Source organism: Cardiocondyla obscurior, linkage group LG14, assembly GCF_019399895.1.
Source record: "Cardiocondyla obscurior isolate alpha-2009 linkage group LG14, Cobs3.1, whole genome shotgun sequence".
Classification (NCBI taxonomy): domain Eukaryota; kingdom Metazoa; phylum Arthropoda; class Insecta; order Hymenoptera; family Formicidae; genus Cardiocondyla; species Cardiocondyla obscurior.
The window spans coordinates 1471681-1486449 of NC_091877.1; the positions used below are offsets into that span (position 1 = coordinate 1471681).

General features: G+C 44.0%; 1 protein-coding gene across 1 annotated transcript in view; it reads left to right on the plus strand.

Moving 5' to 3' along the window:
- Positions 1 to 14769, plus strand: part of LOC139107941 (mucin-2) — a 61749-nt gene that overhangs the window by 23669 nt on the left and 23311 nt on the right. The window contains exon 2 of the mRNA XM_070665853.1: positions 11646 to 11696. Coding sequence (XP_070521954.1) covers positions 11646 to 11696 — 51 coding nt within the window. The remainder of the gene's footprint in view (positions 1 to 11645; positions 11697 to 14769) is intronic.

The following is a 14769-nucleotide window of genomic DNA, read 5'->3' on the forward strand; positions in this document are numbered from 1 at the left end:
AAGCATTTGTCACTCGCCCGGCAGTTTGATACGGCACGCTCTCTCTTTCTCTAAGAGTCGTATTTCAACGAAAACGTTAGATCGCGGCCAGAGATCAATTCAATCGCGCCAAGATCCGCGTCCAGCATGGTAATCGGCGGCACGTGGACGGGAACCCCGCTTTCAGCGTCAGCTTTCTCCGCGTCCAGGTGCGACACGATGCGGAATCGAAAGCAAAATCGTTCGATTGAGATGGAGACGATTTCTCGAGCGGCGGGGCCAGATAATTAGCACTCGTACAAGCCGCGCGACTAATTCCGCGAACGATGTAGAAACGCGGTCGGCGATTAGCCGTGCCGACGCGAGGAATTGGGCTCATTGTATATCGAGCGATTTAATTAAAATTCCACCGGGGTGTGATTTCACTCGGAAAGTGAAATGAAAAATGATATCCTATTACCTGCTCGCTCTGCGACGTGTGCAAATAGTTAAGAGACAAAAAGTCCGTCATTATCCGCGGCGATGTTCCGCTTCATTATACCCGTGTTTCCGTTTGATTAAACGTCGTCTAACATCTGACTGTGCACGGCCAAAGGTATTGCGAATGCCCATTTTACGAACGGTATCACGCGTAACTCGACATTTATGCACACAAGGCGCGACCAATAAGCCGCTTCGCGTCATCCGTTTCCGTTCCGATTCGACTTTCGTGACTCCGCTACTCTCATTAGACCATTTCCGTTCGTTCGTTTTTGCAACCGAGTCCGTTTCAACGAAATTAGATCTGGAGAACGCCATGTCGAGTTCTCTTAAAAATCAGACACGCGACTGTCGAGAGTGGTGACAGTTTTTGGAAACGGTAACGTTCGTCTAAAGACTCAGAGGCCTCGAACTAAACCGCGAAGATCGCCGTAGACCAATCGCGGGGTTGATCTCAATACGCGAAACTTTCGAGATAAACTGGTTCCTGTATGCATATCGGAATTTGTCCCCGATACATCTCATTAGTTGTACACATCCTACTCGAGATATCCTCCTTGATACGGCGATATCCTCCTTCATTACGACGCGAAACGGAATTTTCTCGCACCCGGGTTTTTCACCGTTGCGTTATTAATTTACGTCCGCCGCGTGGACAGAAATGCGACGGTCTATCCGGTTCTACGGACTGCGAGCGGCTTAAAACTATTCTAAAATATGCATGTGCAATAAAGAAAATCGATCCGGTGGCTTTATCGACGACCGTGACTCTTGCCATTTCGAGCGGACAAGGTAACGCAGATGTGTTTAAAGATTCCGCATTCTTTCACGTTTCGTCGCTTGTGCCTCCAGCCGACCTTAGTTCCAGCACGCGAAATTAGCGAGAGTAGGCTAGTAGGCGGAAGAAATTACCGAGTTAAGCAAACGTTCCATTAAACATTGTATTTACATGCTCGTTGACACCCGACACGCTACTGATTGTTTTACGCGAGGAAAGTCGCCGCGGCGTGAATATATTTGCCGCTGTCCCGACGACTCGTGGGATTATCTACTTGACGTCTCAGTGAAGAAAAAGCTCGCCTAGCGGTTATTCGCGATCTAATTTTAATAAAAAAAAAAACTAATAAATAATATAAAATTATTTGTAAATGCTACTCGCGAAGGAGACTCCGTCTTTTTATATGTATACCACGTGAGAATTAGACCGTGCAGCTTGTGAGAATGTGTCGAATAAGACAGTTCGCATAAAATTCGCCCCTACATGTCATTAGATGCAAAAGACGGACTTCTACACGTGTAATGTACAGTTGTTAGATTAAAATTACTTTTTTTATTCTTTTTTCTTTTTTTCTTTTCAACCACGGTAGACTCGCGGTTGATAGAAGGTCGAGTGAGATGCCAAGACTTAATAATTATCTTGAGTTATGTGAATGCGATATCGATTAATTAGTTGTACGTTTTAAAAGAACAAAAAAAAAAAGGAGACGACACCGTTAATTTTCTCACCTGACTTCGCAATATTAACGGTTCACTCGTGATTTTATGCACTAGAAGAAACCTTGCGCGTGCTATTTTTTACGAAACCTTAATTACAAACAACGAAAAAGAAATTATACTACTCACTGATCTGCATGAGCTTCAGCGGAGTTGTAGTTCTGCCGGTGACTGTAACATAAAATAAAACATTAATGTAGAGATGTTGTTATTTAAATTAAAGTAGAGGTAAAGTTTTATTTTTATAAAGATTTTTTGTGAAAGAAAGAATTGATTCTTACCTAAAAGTTGCTCCGCCGATGCACGATGCCCCCCGGGCCTGCTCCTCCTCTCAGTTCGGACGTCGTGACGAGTCCTCCTTCCGCGCACTAGAAACTCGCGAACGCGACCGTGATTTTATATTCGCGAAATTTATTAATCACTTGCGCGCGTTATTTTTCGACACTGCTGTAAAGAGAAATTCCTGAAAACAAGTTACAGGCTTACCCAATCTGCATACAGCGGAGTTGTTGATTTCTGCCGGTGGCTGTAACATAAAAAGAAAAATATTAATGTAGACGTGCCAGAAAATACATAAGATTGATAAAAAAAAGGTACAATTTTTTTTTTAATTAAGATTTAATATTAAAAAATTCATGCTTACTTATAAGTTGCTCCGCCGATGCAGGATGCCTCCTGGGCCTGCTCATCCTCTCAGATGGGACGTGTCGAGCCATCCTTCCGCGCACTAGAAACCTCGCGAGCGCACTTCCGTAAAAAATAATCGTATAAAAAAACGTCCGTAAACTATCGGCACTCCCGAAACGACCGACGAACCGGCTGCGGTTCGCACGATGACTGATATCGGCGCGCGGCACTTTAAGTTCTCATTAAACGATGCGAAGCAGCGGAGTTTCTCTTGATCTGGAACAGAAAAATTAAAGGATTATTTCGTAGATATCACATTTAAAGCATTTTATTCCAAAGAAAAATTTATTCTTACCCCGGGGTTGCTCCGCCGGGGCAGGACACCCTTCCTGGGCCTCCTCCTCCTCTCAGGTAGCACGTGTCGAGTCGTCCTTCCGCGCGATGGACACTCGCGAGCACCCCGACCGTGACTTTAATCGCGAAACTTACATTAAAACTCGCGTTTTAAATAAAGCCATGCCGAAAAATTACGTCCGAATACCGTACGAGACTCCAGAAACGACCAACACGGCGCGAGCACGTGGTCGTCGCGTAGTGCGTACTTTAACGAAAAGAGACGCAATCGCACGTACTCTACTCGCACGGAGAACGGAGAGGAGAAGATCTCGTATCGCGAGGTATTCGTCGAACGGAAATACGTATTAATTTCGGCACGAGCACGCGGTCTGCGTAACGCGTACGTACGTGTGTGCTCGCGCGACCGCTGGAGAAGGACAAAGCGAGAGTGGGAGTAGTGGGGGTATATTCCTAGCGCGCGGCACGTATGCTCGCGCTCGCTCTCACCCTGTCCCCCCCGCCTCACCCCACCTCCCCCCGCGCCTATCTATTCGTTACTCTCGTTCGATTTAATTGTAATATTTAATTAGTATGTCCAGACAAAGACGGTGCTTCCAACAGGTCGTTCTCGATCTCGAAAATCGCCAAGACCATCTCTCTGCATAGACGTATTAATTAAATATTAAAATTAATTCGAACTTTAAAATCGCCGACTAGACAGCCGACGTTGACTCTCGCTTGGCGTGAAGCAAGCCAAGCGAGAGAGAACTGATCAACTTTGATTTTAAGCGGTAACAATTAATTGCTAATTTACGCGTCACACGAATTTTTTTAAGATAGGATTCTGCCGATTACGGTACTTTGTTAATACGCCGTAATTTATTAACGAATCACTTAACGGCGAATTATTTCAAAGCTGGCTGGCGATGCGATAGACCGTGAATATCGCCCGCGAATATCTCGCTCGCGCGAGCATTTCTCCGGCTCCTCTTTCGTTTTCTGCCTCTATCGTTTGCCCGCCTTCTCGCCGTCTCCTTTTTTTCATCGTTCGTCGCCACGATGAAAAATTAGTTCACGGTACGTTACATATCCAGCGCACGAACAAGTGCCGAGGCAGCGACGGAAGCGGGATTCCGTTTACGTGTACACCACTTGAAATAGGAACCTCCGAGCGAGGAGCAACAATGGAAACAATGAGACAATTATGCGTTTTGAAGAAGGCTGAATAGACGCAATTATTTTATAGCTGAAATTGTGCCGAATATCGCTATTGTTCGCGAAATTGAAAAATTGACACACAAAGCTTTTGTAATGCTTTTCTTTTTTTTTTTTCTTTTTAATTAAACGAGTTTATTAAAAATGATAAACCTTATCTATAATCGTTTTAGATATCTTTGTCCGTAAATTCAATATCATAAATTTTATTTGAACCGCAACGGCAAACGTCGACTGTTTCAGCGTGAGATATGTAACAGCTAAAATAAACGCTGGGAGATTATTGTAAACCGGTTACGAGCGCGCTAGAAAATTTCGGCCTACTTGCGTGCTGTCCATTAATTTTTCCCGTAATGCATGTAATACTGTTTAGTAGCTAAAACACAAATAGCCGGGCACGAAGATTATAGCGTATGCTACTTAGAGCCCGCGGGGCACCTCTCTATCTCTCGGGCTCTTAATTCCCCTCAAAGAATAATGATTAAAGAGAAAATTGCTCGGCATTAACGTTACTACCGATCGAACTTATTGATTGTTTCCGGATTGTTGGCATCGCGATTATTTGATTATATCATATCCGAATTGCGAAACCGTCAACAAAGTTAAAGCGCGCTTATAAGGTTACGAAATTACAAGGAAATATTAATAACTCGGCACTTACCGAGCTCTTTTTACTTTTATCAAAAGAGAGAGCTCGCTTATTTATTATGTAAATAGGCTCGGATATAATAAAAAAAAATGATCTCTCTCCTGCTCCACGGATCGATTCAGCTCCGGCCTTGACCGGCGCCTCGCAGGAACGATTTGCACATCGGTGATTTTCACTGCTACAGAAACGGTCGAGTACGTCTATTGCCTCCGGTGAACAATGGCCGATATCGAGTGCGATCTCCGCGTAGAAGTTCGATCGGTGCCGGACAAGACGAGGCTCATTAATAATCCCTCGGCATTCGTGCGCGCGCGTACGCTCTTTTTCTTTGGCGGCGACTTCACCAGCGGCGAGTGGATGGACCCTCTTAGGGAATTAGAAAGTGAATTTCCGACATTCGGGTCGTGGAGAGACCGACTCTACCAGCATAATGATTAATTTATAATCGCGATAAGGAGCCCGCGGTGTTAATAACCGAGCGAGAGCGGCGTAATGCCGCGGTATTAATTATCACTGCGACCAATTACCGCCTCGGTACGTTTAGTCGATTACTTCACTCTTAGAGTAAGTTGGCGGTATAAAAAAATTAACTAATGCAATAACAATAACTAACAAATGTACGAAGCATACGTTAAATTATATCGCGTATATTATTAATTAAATTCCAATTTAAACAGATAAAAGCAGTTAACGTTTGTGCGCGATACAAGGAAAAATCTTGTTTCCAGCAACGAACTGTTATATAAAAAAAAAATGTATTAATTGAAATATACCTCTCAGATCGTTGCTAGTCGCGCGGGATATTAAAATCATTTATATAATTATACAGCGGTGCAGTTTAGCCGCTGTATCAGATAAAGATTAATTAATAAGCGAACAACGAAGTGAAACGTTTCCCTGTTACCTTCGCGAGAAGGTGGCGGGGTCGAAACTTTTCGCTATCCTCGCACTTTCACCCTCACTCTCGAATGGACGATGCTTTTACTCGAGTGTTAGGGCAGGTTTACGTTGGACATGCTGTATTTGTCGTACAACAGGCTCGCGTCTAATGCTATGTCATTCGAGGCACGATCTTAGCCGCGTCAGCTCTTCTCGCAAATTAATTCCGCCAGACAACTGATTTATCTTCAATCGCGGCTTGTAAACAATTCTAAGTGAGGAGTCAAAGATTTTACGTGCTCCTATCGCAAATATAAATGTTTTTTTTTTTTATTATAAATTATTCGTAGTTTCTAACTATCTCTTTAAAATTTCTCAAATGTAACTGTGTTTCATGAACATGTAACAGAGATTATAAACTCAATGAAATTACGAAATAAAACTCAACTCGTTACTTTTGGTACCGAATAACTGTACGCCACGAACTCGGTAAAACGATATGTGACCACGTACAACTATTTATTTAATAGAAATTTCTCGGTGCCAAAGACGATTGCGAAACGCTTTCACATTCGCAAAATAATATCCTGGCTAAGCTAGTCATTAATTTAAAAAGAAAAGAAAAATAAAATAAAATAAAATAAAGTGCTATTATGGTTGAAATTATGTTTTGAAGAGGTTTTGAAGTACGACACTCTTAGACAATTCTCGCAATCAGACATTACCTAATATTTTAATAATTATAGAAAATTGTCTGTTCTGTAATAAATTAAAATAATGAAGTAATAAGCGTTCTTTCAAAAGTGGCCGGCATAAAAAGAATTCAAACCGAAGGATAAAGAACACACGTTGTATAATATCAAAGAGATATATGGCATTATTCCGCTTTTTAGACAGAGATACGCTTCTTACTCATCGAATTCGGCATGTATTAAATTATACAGTTAGTTCCCGATGCTATTATAAATATACAGTTACGATGACTCACGCGTATCTCTCGAGTGTGGTTTCACCTTTTAAACGCGGAGATGCGTGTACGATGAAACGGAGAAATTGTTAAAATATCACAAAGCAAATAAGATATATAGCTCTTACAGTTTTTCCGTGTTTACTCGCGCCCGAGTGGCCTTTTAAAAATTCCCGTGGATTGGTTTTCCCAACAGACGTTTAAACAGACGCCTCGAGCACGCGGTGCCCGTTTTGCTACTTCATCTCCGACATTTCGCACGCAGGTATGACGCAAAGTATCAAGCGGTGGGTACAATGATGTAAAAGGTGGTCCTTGTAACAGCAAGAACCGTATATCCGTTTGTCCGGCCATTCTCTTGGCTGTCGGACACGCTGTCGGTCACGTGCGTCCTAACTACCAGCTCACGTGGCAGCAGGCGTGCGTTAGAAGATAGCGCGTATTCTTGATAGCAACTATGTGCCGCGCGACAATTAAATAAAAATTTTTTACGAGTTAATTGGAGCCAAAGTCCAGATGCAAAAATTCCAAGCTTGTAACATACTCGTATTTTTTATCTTATTTAGTAAAAAAAAAAAAAAATAATATATCGCGCAAGGAAAAAGAAGTGAATATTGTAAAAGACAGCGTTTGGAATAAAATAATTTTGCAAATAATAAAATCGTAATTTATTCGGTTGCCTCATCGTCGCTCGATCCTATTAAGGTCTCTTCCTTCTCTCACATTTCTTTGTTACACTTTCGTAACACTTACTCGCGAAAACAGTTAATTACGTTTGCACGTTAGTCACGTTATGTTCGCGGAATTTAGAGCGATTACACGGCGCTCCCAACGCTAATCGCATGCGACACTCGCTTTACCGTATTGCGACGGAAGGAAGAGCACGAATGCGGAAAAAAAGTACAATTGCCCGAAATTAATCTGTGAATTACTCGACGTCTCGCAGTGAAGCGTAATGAAGAAATGTTAACTGAAAGATTTTAACACTTACCGATGATGTCAAACGTTGAGTTAACGCCATTCGGACTTGAAGACTACGTGATTGCTTCGCTGAATTCCAGACGCAGATAAAAATGCTGCCACTGAAAAGAAAAAAAAAATCTTTATGTGACAAATATTAATCCATATATTTCTTCATATCTTTCATAATATTACGATACTGATATTATTACGCTGTAACATATGAAATTTAATAGACGGTAGAAATAGAGAACGGACTAGATATCGCGACACTGCGTACTGTGCGTTATCGGATCGTTTCAGATAAACGAGAAAGAATTTATCGATTTCGGTGAAGCAGATCGAAATGAAGTAAAGGATATTTCGTTATTAAAGATATACTTAATTCTTTTTTAACAAGTACTCCGCATCTCTAGCTTCTTATCTTATTCTGGAGAAAACAATTTCGTTAAACGAAAGAAATAATCGATCTGCGTGGCGTATAAATGATGTATTTCTTTTCCCGCCCGTCGGTTTACTTTCTTTTACGCTCGCACGAGCGCGACCCATGTTAGCCGTGTCAAGAGACATTTATACGACGTGAAAGAGCGAGAAAGATATTGGATATTGCGGAAGCAACTTGTCATTTTCCGCTTGGCCGATTGGACAAAGCTATCCGATGGATATTGAACTCACGAATCTCAACCGTGGACTTGTCGTTAAGCGACAAGTGAACGATGTTACGCATGACGAGGGTTACAACGAACGTCAGCGCGTACCGGAACAATATTCGCCGCTATGCAAATTCTTTGGCAGGCTCCTTCGAGCGCTCCCGGCTTCCCGCGGTATTCCGATTGTTCGAAGTACGTTAAAAGCGTCACGGAAGAGTTCTATGAGAAACATTAGCGCTCATTTACGACCGGAATATACTTAACACATAACGTATCGTTTTAAACCCGCGCGTCCACGAAAGCTGGCGTGCAAGCTGCAACCGAAGTGATAATTTAAGGAATATAATTTAAGGAATTTCGTATCCGCGAGATCGTATCCGTTGGTGCCACCGGTTACCGGTTCCCACGATCGAGCGCTTTCTCTCTCAAACTCGTTCCTTGGCGCCTGAAGCGCGAGATTTTATGTTACTCGCAGGGATTCAGCGTGAAGGATCGATACGTTCTCAATTGTCGCGAAACAATAGCGCGCGGAGCAGTTGCTCGATTGAAACATCTTCGCAGTGAAAATTTCGCAAAGACGTTGCGCACTGCCACGGCGCGCGGGCTCGGGTTTTTAATCGCCCCGCGCGTTTTCACCAAAGATAATCGCCCCTTTGTTCGGGGTCTTCGGCACTTTTTGCAAAAATGCAATTAAATGACAGACGAAAGTATCGACGCGAAACGTCCAAGCGCTGCCGATCGATTGCAAGAAATCATTGAGCAAGCGAAAGTAATCATCATTATTCTTGGTTTACCACATGTATCCGCGCGTGCCTCGACTTAGAGCAAACACATTCCCGAGTCGCCGCATTGACTATTACACGGCCAGTTAACTCGTTGCTCGCAATGTGAGAAATTAATTCATAGCTGCCGCGGCAAAATCAGATTTGTACACAAATTACATGGGGCGTTTGCTTCCTCATTGTTCCTTTTCTTTTCCAGAAAGAACTTTCACCGGAAAACGTCAGAATATTAATGCGATATTAATGAAATTCATTGTCCCGCGAGCACCGCAGAGTTGTTGAACAGAAATGTTAAAGATTTTTAACGAAGAGCGACGAAAGAATCTAACACCGAATTAATTTACGGTCCCAATCAATTCTGGTTTATAAACGTTTCAAGCGATATATTTTTATTAATCATTTATTCGTGCCTCACACGTCTCGCGCGGCGTAACGTACGATGTCGCCTATTGAAGCGAGATTGAAAGTGAGATTGAAATCGTTTTGTATTGGCCGACGACTGGGTCGCCTTGATATCCTGCGAGATACTTAAAACTTACGACACGTATCGTCGGAGCGGTACGGGCACCTGACGGAACCACTGTCCATCGTTGCACTCGCGGCACGATCTTCATTATTTTAGGCAATAAAGTCGACTTCGCAATCAACGTAAATGATCCCGAAATTGCTAATACAAAACGCGACGCGGTTGCGTAAAAAGCAGAGACGCAATTTTTAGGCGTAAAAATTCCGGCTGCTAGAAAGTGGCGGGACAAAATGAACTTACGGGGCTCGCGGTGCTTTTTCTGTTGCGGAATGTTGATGACCCTATCTATCGTTGTGGAATCTCGCTGGCGCAATACGCCGCGCGTCGTCACTGTTAACGTCAAAATTGCCCGGGAGCAATCATCGTTCTTACGGCGAGAAAAATCACCCGGGCATTAGCCGCGAATTGTAGACGGCGGCGACATGAATGAACGGATTGTTCTTACGAAATGAGCATAATCCCAAAGGATTTCTTCTCGGGTATCGCGCGAGTAAACGAGCTCAAGGTAGTCCTCGCCTATGCAACCGTGATTATGCAGCTGCATACGTGGAAGTCAATCGTCAGGTGGCCGCGTGTCTCCTTACCGGCTCGCAAGTGCGAGTAAAACGCGCCTTCGAATACCAGAAGCCAAGACTTGCGAGATCGCGCGGGAAAACTATGCGGGAAAATTAAGCGTGAAATCGCGCGATTCGAAAGTAGCAGAAGTCGCCCGTCGCATTGCCATCCGGAATGCTTTCGCAATCCCCGTCGACATTCGTTCATAATTTTGCTAAAAATTCTGTTACGCGACGTTGCGACGTTCGTTAAAAAAATAAAAGAAAAAAAAAAAATACGCGTACGCGCGCGGAGAAATTTATTTTCAATTCGGGATCTTATTGAAATCAGGCTTAATATGCACGATGAGTGGATGCGGTGGATTGGCGTAACAGCGACACGATGCAATTTCATAATGCGATTCTCATTGAAATAACGTGCCGGCGCAGTGCACGACGTCGAACACGAATTCTCTCTCCCACGTACGTCAGCGCGACCGCAATCGTTACCGATTGTTGGGTAACGTGACGAGACGACCGGTTTGTCGGGGGCCGCGAAACGGCCCGGTTGGCCGGAGGCCAGACGCCAGGGAAAGAAGGGCGACGCGGAGTCGACCAGCTGACCTAATGTGTCCGGGGGACGAGCGTGACCTCGGTACGTCGGTCCCGATTGCCGCGATACCGAGAAGTCCTCGCCGTCGAATAAACCGGATGTCACCTGGCCCGGTCAACTACGCCGGGTTCAACGTCACCGGATCATTCATTGGTGAACGCGGCCCGAAGTACCAAAAATGGAAATGTTTCCGCGACGAATGTTTGTATATGATAAAAGATCGCCGGGGAATACCACGGAAAATTGAATTTACTGTCGACTCTTTTTTTCTTTTTTTTTTTTCTCTGCACGAATCAACCTGTCAACCAAATCGTACACGCTGTTAATAGAGAAAGGTACCCTCGCACCTACTACTTATCGACATGCAGTGTACGCGAGCCACGTGCGCTCGTGCAGGCACACGGGAAGAAAACGACGTAGAGATATTCCACGAGAAAAGGAGTCGGTCAGATAACTGTACGTCTCGGTCTCCGGACGACATCTTCGGTGTCGCGGTTGTCTGGAGACCTCTCTATGCCCATTCCCATAGAACAGACCTCCCTAGATACCGGCACTTGTCTTTTCGCCTCTTCTTTTTCTCGAATCGCGAGCGGAACTAGGTCCTTTAAAGATTTTTAAAGATATCCTGCTAAATACTTTTCTTTCATCCTTTCAGTTCTTGCAAATACAAAAAGGGAAGTCGCTGTCGCGATTAAAAAGAAAAAAAAAAATATATGATGACATGCTATGACGCATAGTAATTATTTCGCGAGGAATTATGACGATGACCAAATGAAGCTCCTACATCTATACAGCATCTTTCAATAATTTCCTTTCACCACCCACGTTTCTTCTGTCAAACGCATCGACGTAACCTTGTATTTTGCTCACATTTGCAAATTAGGCGTGTTAAATGAATTAATTAAACGCATGAAGAAAGGCGTATGTAAAAGAATCTTTTTTTTTCCCCTTGCAGATGGAGTTTTATCGAATATTAGAGCCTCGAGGATAGAAAGGGACCTGGAGGGTAAGTCTTTCCGTAAATGTTTGCGTAATGTGTCTAACAATTATATGCTAGTCATCGACACATTTGCGACACCTGAATCACGACACACACAGATAAGAATTGCACTCAAAATTCCACGCAGACGATAATTCGACTTAAAGTTCTGCTTTACGAACGGAATTAAATTGTGCGCGTTAAAAATATTACCTTTAATATTTTTAATTTTATATTAAATAATATTAAACGCTGCTGCGCCATGAAGTTTGAGTGCAAGCCTGTAATATCAAACGGTCTCTTTGCTTTGTTCTTTGTCTTGCTGCTCCTTAACTTATCTTTTCTCACGATACATCATTTTGTATATCTCAATTATCCATGTGCGTGTTGACGCGAGGTGCGGCCGTGTAAATAAATTTCTCAAGCGGATAATACACTTTCCTGTCGCTGAATTGACTACAATATGCATATATCATCTCGTTTCGGTGGTATCTGGGTTCAACATCTCTCATACATTTGATTACGTTCCTCCCCGAGTCATGAAAATTCATTGCGCTACGCGGAAAGTTACACAGTATTTCAGATATTACTATAAATATAATAAAATAAAGTACTATCTCGTATATGTAAATATATTAATTTATTCTATTAAAAAAAAATTTTTCTTTTAAAGAATATTACTGAATACGCGTGAATTTAGAATTTTCAGGGCTTAAGGGTTAAACATAAGCAAGATTCGCTAATGTTAAATATCTTTCTCTCTTCCTCGTACCAGCATGCCAATTTTTTTTTTTTTTTTTCTTTTTTTTCTATTACTTGCGATTTAAGGAACAATGTATTTTCGAGAAGTAGCGTAACGATGCAAATTAAGCGAGGTACCGCGGATAATGTTGCAACAGGTGTCCTAGGCTACAAAGAAGAAGACTCGTCTACTAAGATCGTCTATCTCTTTTTCTGTTTCTGTTACTGCTCCCGTCTGCTCCCCGCCTTCAACTCTTCTCAACAACGGATGCCGTCTGCCTCCAACGTCCGTCCGCCACTCCGTCTCTCCGACGACCTACATTACGATAACGATAAAAAAAAAATAAAAATAAAAATAAATAAAAATATCACGACGCAAACCGTCATCGACCGACGCAAATGACCAATAAACGACGCTGACGTGTATTCGGAATGACGATTATGACACGGACGGACGTGCAAACGCAACGGACTCGAAATGCAACTGAACGAATCGAATTCGTTGCACACATTTACGCCTGACTCCAAATCAATCACATTTCGATAACTACGTGTCCCGTTTCGCTGTTGCAATCGCTTCCCCCCCCCGCCCCCCGTTTCTTCGTTTGCTCGTTTCCGACAATTCCATTGATAAATCATCGATGCGTCGTGCTTCTGTGCCGTTATAACATCACTCTCCGTACGTGCATCTTGAACTCGGCTAACTAAGGAGTGACTACAGTTCTTTTGGTGCCGGCACGTCCTGGAAAATCCGTACCACCGGTTGGATTATTAACGAAAACGGCACGGACGTTCGTGCAAGATGGTGCGAGCACCGAATTCGCTACTCAGGTTCTGGGTACGACTTTGGATAACGGCCGGCTTTATGCTAGAATTCTATCCACATCGAGCAGAGTATTTTATGACAAAGAGCCGGATCCGTCGAGCCCTTACGTCGTTTATCCCTCGAAGGCTCCGGACGATGATTGGCGGCTCCGAGTGGCCCTTGATAACGCCCCGATTAAAGCTATTAAAGAGATCGAAATACTCAGCGGCAATAGCAATGTAGAATCGAACGAACAGAGAAAGGAAACCGGAAACAGCACGAAATTCGATGAACTGTCGAAGGAAAATGACGTGTTCAATAAAAGAGAGCTGAACGTGGACGCTCAAAGATTTAAGCCGGCGAAAGTGCGACCGGCGGAAAATCTGCCGACTTACACGGTCAAACATGAATACGTGTCGAACAATTTTGATTCGCTCGACGATGCGCAGTCGAAGACTTACAGGCCGAGGGTGCCGAAAATCTTTAAGCCGCAGGCGAAACCTCCGCAGCAGAAAAAATCGGACGTAAAGCCGTTCGCTACGGTGACTTATCACGGCTTCGCGGATTTCACGACTACGGTCGGCGACACCGTCATCGTTTTTTCGCCGAGCACGTCGCCGGCGCCCGCGGGACGTCCCGCTACCACGATAAAGGGCGACGCCACGCTTCGTCCGGACGACGGCGTCGCGGTATCGAATATCCGACCTACCGCCGTTACGGAACACGCGCGAACCGATCGGCCTTACGAGCGGAAACACGACGATCAGCTTCTGAGCGCTATTAATCGCGGGGTGATTCAGCCAAGCGTCACCGACGAAATTGAAATTGATTCGTCCAAGAGATCCACGGAACCACTGCTGCTGGTGCCCGACGTTGAAACGGGTTCGTTGAAGCCGACCGGGCTTTTGAAAGTCGTCGATTCTACTACTTCGTCGGACGGTACCACGACTCATTACAAGAGTCATATTTACGGCACATACATCGGTACGAATTACGCGCAAATTATTCACACGTCCTCGAACGTGTATTTCTTCCCGGAGGAGGCGACCGCCACGTACGGAACCGATGACACAACTGTAGAATACGGTACGACCGAATACGACGATCGGGATACCACCGTCGAAGCACTGCCTTCTACTACGCCGATCACGACCAGCGAAGAAGAAATGAACGAACTGACCACTCCGTTAAGAGGCACGACGGACAGCGTCTTGACGACGCTGAAGGACATTTTAGAAAGCGCGAGGAGAGTATTAGGAACGACCGAATCGATGACGTTAGACGACGAAATTCCCAATGACATCGTGCCAGGAGATCCTCAGGGTCGCAGCATTAAAAGCGGCTCGTCTCAAAATAATCTCCGTCCCAGGCACAAGCTGCGCGGATCGAACGTGGAGGAAAAATCGACGTTATCCACGAGACTGTTACCGTCCACCGTTTACAAGACGTTTACGTATTTCACAACTTTCTTTATTCCGGGCGACAGCGAAACCACGACCTCGATACGTTCCCGGGAAGTGGTATCGTCCGAGGTAACTTTTCTGACGGAATTAA